Raw genomic sequence first — 7,458 nt, 5'->3', positions numbered from 1 at the left:
GGTATGTGGAGTTACCCCAAAATATGATACCATTGGACATAATGGAGTGAAAATAAGCAAAATATGCATTTTTTAAATTTATATCTCCTGTGTCTGACATCATTTGCATTGCATTGCAGGCATGTTTAGGTGCTATGAAAGTTCGTTAGTATGTCGATCCCAACTGAACTTATTATCAAGCTGTAATCCCAAGAATTTTACACCCTCAACTTTTCCTATTTCCATGTCATATTTTATACACACACTAAAAGGAAATCTCTTGGAAGTTCTGAGCTGCATATAGTGAGTCTTTTCAAAGTTTAATGACAGTGAATTGGCTATGAACCACTTATTAATCTCAGTAAAAATTTGTTTAGCTGCCCTTTCTAGATTTATATTTGATTTACTATTTATTGCAATCTCAAATAAGACAAACTTGGCATCTGGAAATGTAACAGATAGCAGGTCATTAATTTACACAAGAAAACGTAGTGGTCCTAGTATGGAACCTTGGGGAACATCCCATGTAATTTCTTCCCTGTCAGATGATGTTTGATTGCCTACAGCATAAGTGTTAAGTAATGACACCCTTTGTTTTCTATTAGTAAGATATGACTGAAACCACTTTGCAGCACTACCAGTGATGTCATAATATTTTGATTTACTTAAAAGAATGCTGTGATTCACACAGTCAAAAGCCTTTGACAGGTCACAGGATATGCCAGTTACCTCTAATTTGTTGTCTAATGAATTAAGGACATTTTCACTGTAAATGTAAGTAGCCTTCGCAATATCAGAACCCTTAAGAAACCATAATTGTGACTTAGACAGTATGCTATTTTCACTAAGGTGCTTAAGCAGACGCTTGAACTTAACCTTTTCAAAGTTTTTTGAAAAAGGTGGCAAAAGTGAGACCGGTCGGCAATTTGGCGCCATTTCTTTGTCCCCCTTCTTATGGAGAGGTATAACTTCCCCACATTAAACCCAGTTCTTGTGATAAGTGATTGATTACACAAATAACTTAAGATATGACTAAACTCACATGAACACTCTTTGTTGATACGATATCATAGCCACTAGAATGCTTTGCTTTAAAGGTGTTTATGATGGATTCTATTTCTTTGGGTGAAGTAAGTGTCAATTCCATTTTACTGAGATTGCTTGAGTGCACTGGTCTCAGATATTCCATTGCATTATTTACTGAACCTGACAAACCCATGCTATCAGTAACAGAGACAAAATACTTGTTTAAATGGTTTATGGCACAATATGCGTTTGTTACCAGGGTTTCATTTATTTTTATAAGTATTTGTTCCTCCTCATTTCTGGTCCTACCTGTCTCTGTCTTAACTATATCCCATATTGTTTTTATTTTATTGCTGGATGTATTTATCTTCTTCTCATAATGCAGGTGTTTAGATTTTTGATAACCTTCTTCAGTAGTTCGCAGTAATTTTTGTAATGAGCTGTAATGTGGTATCAAAGGTGTCCCTACATACCAGATAGAGTTTCCTTTTTGTCTCATATGATATCTTTATCCTTTGTGTGATCCATGGTTTCTTGTTAGACTTCTGCTTAATTTGAGTTACCTTAAGGGGAAAACAAGTTTCAAATAAGGCGCTAGCTTTATTAATGAATGTTTTGTATTTTCATTTGTGTCTTGGATGCTGTAAACATCCATCTAATTAATTTCTTTGAGCAATCTCCTAAATTTCTTAGTTTTTGACTGTTTTATTGGACTTCTGTACTCAGTTCTGATATATGTTTTACCATGACAATTTTCAAAATTTAATGTTAAGTGTTGCATGTCATGGTCAGATAGCCCATTTACTACTGGTTTTGTAATGTGGCTTAGTTGCCTACAATTATCTATAAAGATATTACCAATGTCAGGCTTAGAACATTTGTATACCCTAGTTGAGAAATTTACAATAGAAATTAAATTGAATAACAATGTAACTGATTTCAGTAACTGTTCACTGACAGTGTTTTTCAGGACATGCATATTAAAATCACCAGCAACCACTAGTTTTTTGTTTTTTAATTTTAGATGAGGTAATAAATCTTCAAGACCGTTTATAAACAGGTTGAAATTTCCTAAGGTGCTCTGTATATGGCCACTATTATAAAGGACCTATTATGAAATTCTATCTCTGTTGCAAATGCTTGTAAGTGCTCTAAGCAAAATTTATTAATGTCAGTATTCTTAATTTAAAACTGTTTTCAACAAATGAGGCAACTCCCCCTTTCTCCGTATTTTGTCTACAGAAGTAAGAGGCTTACTTAAATTCTGTAAGGTTTAACATATCTATGCCAGTGGTCACATGATGTTCAGAAAGGCAGCTTATATCAACTGGGTTCGATTACTCTAGTTCATCAATGCACATAAGTAGTTCATTAATTTGACATCTAAGCCCTCGAATATTTGTATGCAATAAAGATAGTTGGCATTTCACATTTACCGAGACGAAATGGGGTGGAAATAAAATTTCCGCTGATTGCTTTAAATTTTTAACCAACAGCTGTGTTCACTGATCCAATGTGCCAGGTTTATGCTGTTTGATTTCTTTCTGAAACTGAAGGTTTGTTTCAGTCTTTACATCTCTCCGATTTTGACTTCGTTCTGTCCTACCTATCCTAAAAAAAAGGTGCTGCTTCAACACCTATGACCACTGGTATATTACCACTCACGTGAGTGCCTCCCCCGCTTACATTTCTTGCTATTAGCCCAGTCAGTTTATCCTTCCATTTCCTGTTGAGATGTAGGCCATGTCTATTATAATCCCACCTACTGAGAGAATCAACAGGAACCAAACCAATATGTGACATCGCACCCGACCCAAGTACTCATTCCAGCTCCAAATTAACTCTCCCTACAGAAGAGTTTAAATGAAGTCGGTCATGGCGTCTCAGAACAGACACTGGTATGTCTCGTTGCTGATACAATAATGTTTTGGTCTTCTTAAGATGGCGGACCTCGGCTTAAAGTTTGTGACGTAATTACAACTCCCTTCCTACTCATAGAGTAAATATCTACTCTATGTTCCTACCACCAAGATTTGCATGTCAGAGATGTGTCTCATTGGTCTGCGAACTTCTTTTTTGTATACACGACGGTTTTAATGTCAGTTTAGGGTTAGCACTTAGCAGTATATCTTTGAAAGAAAGACTTTGGAACGGTTTCTGTTTGTCGCCGGGAAAAGTTTGTGATACTCAGATTTACGATTGCACAATTATTCTTCTTATTCGGCATGTTTTTTGCTACGTAGTTTTCTGTTGACTGTTTATGCACGTACGGTAAACATAAGGCGTGAGAAGTTTCATACTCGTCGTTTGTACAGCGGCCAAGTTTTAGCAGAGCCGTTGTGTCACCGGCAGTGCCACTTTCATAACATGGAGTTAAGTGACGAAAATTTGAAAACGTTATCCCAGTATCTACAGCACACACTGAATCCAGACAGTGAAATCAGGAGACCAGGTAATAAATCCATTTAAAGAAAGTGAAAGTCAAAACTTAGAACATTGGGGGTGTTGACAAACTGATGTTGCTGTGTAAATCCCAGAAGAATAGATCATTATTTTATAACCTCTTATTCATTACAGCCGAAAAGTTTCTGGAGTCGGTTGAAGTGAATCAAAACTATCCTCTACTGCTGTTGCATTTAGTCGACAGAAAAGATGCTGACATGACTATACGAATTGCTGGAGCAGTTGCCTTTAAGAACTATATCAAGAGAAACTGGAGTGTGGTGAGCACTAAATGTACTGATCTGTTTACGTATTACGTATGTACCACAGCGGATTGATGTAATATGTATTTCTGTGCTCTTTAAGCTGCTGGTACAGAGGCTTCGTGGCAGAAGGATCAAGAACTTTTATTTCCTTTCATCCTTGCACATTCTCTTTGTTTTTATAAATTTATTTGCTGAGTGACCAATGTTGATTATGATAAGTAATTGAAAGTAAACACTCCAGTATTAATTGCACTCAGAGAAATAAAATTCTGTTTTCAGAACGAGATTTTCACTCTGCAGTGGAGTGTGCGCTGATATTAAACTTCCTGGCAGATTAAAACTGTGGCCAGACCGTGCATGGCTAAGCCATGTCTCCGCAATATCCTTTCTTTCAGGAGTGCTAGTTCTGCAAGGTTCGCAGGAGAGCTTCTGTTAAGTTTGGAAGGTAGAGACGAGGTACTGGCAGAAGTAAAGCTTTGAGGACGGGGTGCGACTCGTGCTTGGGTAGCTCAGTTGGTAGAGCACTTGCCCGCGAAAGGCAAAGTTCCCGAGTTCGAGTCTCGGTCCTGCACACAGTTTTAATCTGCCAGGAAATTTCAGAATTCTGTTATCTGAAACCTTATGTAAGATTGCCCATGGCATATGCCAAATTTTTTACTTTATGTAGTGTACAGCCTCAAGGTACTTGAGAATGCTGATTTGTCTGTTGCTCTCTGGTGTTACCTTGAATGTTTGTTAATATTGACTATGTAGGGACCTTGCAGTTAAACAACTTCTACTGAATTGTACTCATTAAAGGTAAAAGTATGAAGAACTTAGGTTGTTGTACATGGCAATTCTTTGTTATATATTGATTTCATTGTGTCTGTGTATTAAGGTAGTTTGGCTCTAGGAATTAGAATAAAGAAAGGAATATTTAAGGTGTGTATTCTGTTGACATTCAGTTTACTAGGAAGAGAGTACTCACTCTGTTGAGGTGCCTGTTCTGTTGTTGGAGGAACAGTCGCAACATTTCCATGAAGTATAAAAGAGAAGCCTGCATGGTTTGATATTAGTGAGACTCCCCAGCCTTCTGAATTCTTCTCCATTGTCATTAAGGATCTACCACCTTCCATGGGAAAAGCCAATAAGTTATTTGATTTACACATGGAGACAAAACACCAATGTTTTCAGCTTGCTGTTGCCCGCAAGTAAAACCAGCCAATACCCTTAAAGAATGTTAGGATATCCTTTACTAAGTCCTTATTAGACACAATTTCTTCAGGACTTAATGACCCAGATATTTATGCCGACCTCCAGTGTTTCGTCTTGGAAGATTAAGTGTGGTGCGCTTTCATCCCCTGTAACACTCTTGTGACAGGCTTCCCTAGAGAGACACACTCCCCGTTCTAGGCTGACCACATATACCCTGGCTCCAGTACCTTCTTGACTGGTCATTACATCAGACTGTCTCCTGAATGTTATCATGGTTCGTTCTTCCCCTACTTCCAATTGTTACATTGAAAGATTTATTGAGGCAGCTGGAAGATATTGTCGAGTCAGCAATCATTTTCTGAACCGTTCGTGTATTTACATATGATTTGACTCTCAGCAGCTGTATGAAATATAACTCCAAATTATTCACCGAATGCAAATTTCATGACATCATCTACAATGGGTATAGACGTATTACCCATTTGTGACATGAATCTTTGTAGCAGAGTGGGATTCGAACCAGATTTCCTGCTGATTGCGCGCGGTCAACTCAATCATTTTTGTCTATCCATGCAAGCTCCCTGGTTCGATTCAAACCTCCATATGTCACTGTCTTCTTCCTTGTGTTGTAGTCTTATGTATGTCTACCTACAATATAAGGAAGTGGTCAGTGACATGGAGATTTGGATCTAGCTGGTCAGCATTTGCAGATATTTAAATTGTTCATGTGTATGCTCATGATAAGTGGGAAATCTAGGTTCAATGCCCAGTCCGGTGCATATTTTCACATGTCACAGTTCAGTAATATGTCTATACCTATTGCAGGTGATGTCAAGAAATTCGCATGCAACAAATAATTCGGAATAATGTTTCAATATTTACCACATTCGTTATACAAGTTGGCACAGAGTCAACTGACACATTTCAAATGTGAATAGTGCGCTGCCACGATAGCTTGTCATTGTTGCCAGTAGGGGGAATGAGAGAGGGGTTTTCATGATACGTGCCACCACAGTATTTAGGTCACATTGGAGTGTTGGAATATGCAACACTGTGTTACTTGTAATCATAATTACTGCAAAGCAAATTCTTTCATGGAAGTGCTGCATATCTGTCGATGACAGTTCAGTAATGGCCAACATGATTGCATTACAGTATTGGTTTGGGGTAAGAAATTTGAAGGACCTGGTTGCATGTTAGACGTGAAGCATGGAGCTCCACGAACGGTGCGATTGCCAGAGAACCTGTAGATAGTGAAGGAAGCTTTTAAACACAGTCCTCGCTGTTTGGCACACCAGCAATATCACATTTTAAGCATCAGTAGGGTTGTTAAAACCTGATGCTAAAAAGAGAGAAAATTTCACACTTATAGGCTGCAGGTTCCGCAGCAAATTAACAAAAGAAATAAGGGAGCAAGACTTGCTTCCTGCACCACCATGAGTGGTTTGTTATGGAGAAATCCAACCATTCTGAGTAGTCTGCTAATGACCAACAAAGCATATTTTCATGTTTCTGGGAGGGTAAACAATCAGAACATGAAATACTGGTCACCAGTGAACTCAAAGGAACTACCTGAAAAGCCCTTGCACTGTCCTAATGTGTTGGTTTGGTGTGGAGTCAGTGCTTTCAGAATTGTAGTCTTGTATTTCATTCAAAATGACAATGAACAGTGATGTGTAGTTAGAATATTATTGGACTGTGTTGAAAGGCTTTGTAGGACAAAAGTTAAGATACCTAGGAATTGATCCTAATAATCTGTGTTTCCAGCAGGATGGAGCAACAGGCCATACCATATATGAAGAGTATGGCTGTAGTTGGTAAAGTGTTCAGAACTGTTATGTCTCGTTTCGGTGGAATCGCTTGACCAGCTCAGCTGTCTGACCTCAGTGTACAGATTTTCTGCTGAGAGTGTTCTTGATGTGTGTTGCATAGGCATATCTTGAATATTCATAAACTTAGGAAGCATTTGGTGATGAAGTTGCAGCCATTAATGAGGACCTATGGAGGTGCGTGTATGCCACTTCAAGAAGTGTTTGCAATAAAGCATTGACGCAAACAGAGGCCACATGCCTGAAGTTGTTTAAAAAATAAATACCTTGTAATCAGAGGTAAATAAATACTGTACTTGGTCATATGTATAGGCATAATCTGTATCACTTCAGGCAGTGGGGCTACCTTCATAGTCTCAGATGTTATTGAGTTTAGCATATGTTAAAATTCAGGAGGAAGTAAGAAACACGTGTTTTTTTTGTTTTCTCCAAAATAATTCCTACCCCGAGATACAGGCCTCTAAAGATGACAACCGTGAACACCATTTTGAAAATGTGAATTTCGGAAACATTTTTAAAATGCTGTGTCTCTGTAACAGTTCTAGATATTTTGTTGGTTTTTTTTATTTGAAAGGTAATTGCTTTATGATTACAGTGGTATCCTCTATTTGGAAATATCTGTCAAAGTTTTTTTACTGTCGCCTTGTGATTTTTTTTTTCACAATTTACAGATTTTTTTTTAATTTCAAAAATGCCAATCCAGAAAAGTAGATTTTTTTCCT

The 7,458-nt window shown here is 37.8% G+C and overlaps 1 protein-coding gene across 1 annotated transcript in view; it reads left to right on the top strand.

Annotated features, from left to right (window-relative positions):
- Positions 1–3,126: 3,126 nt before the first annotated feature.
- LOC126416206 (exportin-2) overlaps positions 3,127–7,458 on the top strand; it is a 165,315-nt gene continuing 160,983 nt past the window's right edge. The window contains exons 1-2 of the mRNA XM_050083798.1: positions 3,127–3,457; positions 3,583–3,728. Coding sequence (XP_049939755.1) covers positions 3,373–3,457; positions 3,583–3,728 — 231 coding nt within the window. The 5' untranslated portion in view covers positions 3,127–3,372. The remainder of the gene's footprint in view (positions 3,458–3,582; positions 3,729–7,458) is intronic.

This window comes from Schistocerca serialis, chromosome 8 (assembly GCF_023864345.2).
Source record: "Schistocerca serialis cubense isolate TAMUIC-IGC-003099 chromosome 8, iqSchSeri2.2, whole genome shotgun sequence".
NCBI classification, from domain to species: Eukaryota; Metazoa; Arthropoda; class Insecta; order Orthoptera; family Acrididae; genus Schistocerca; species Schistocerca serialis.
Note: the sequence above shows the minus strand (reverse complement) of the source record. Positions and strands in the feature narration are given on the sequence as shown.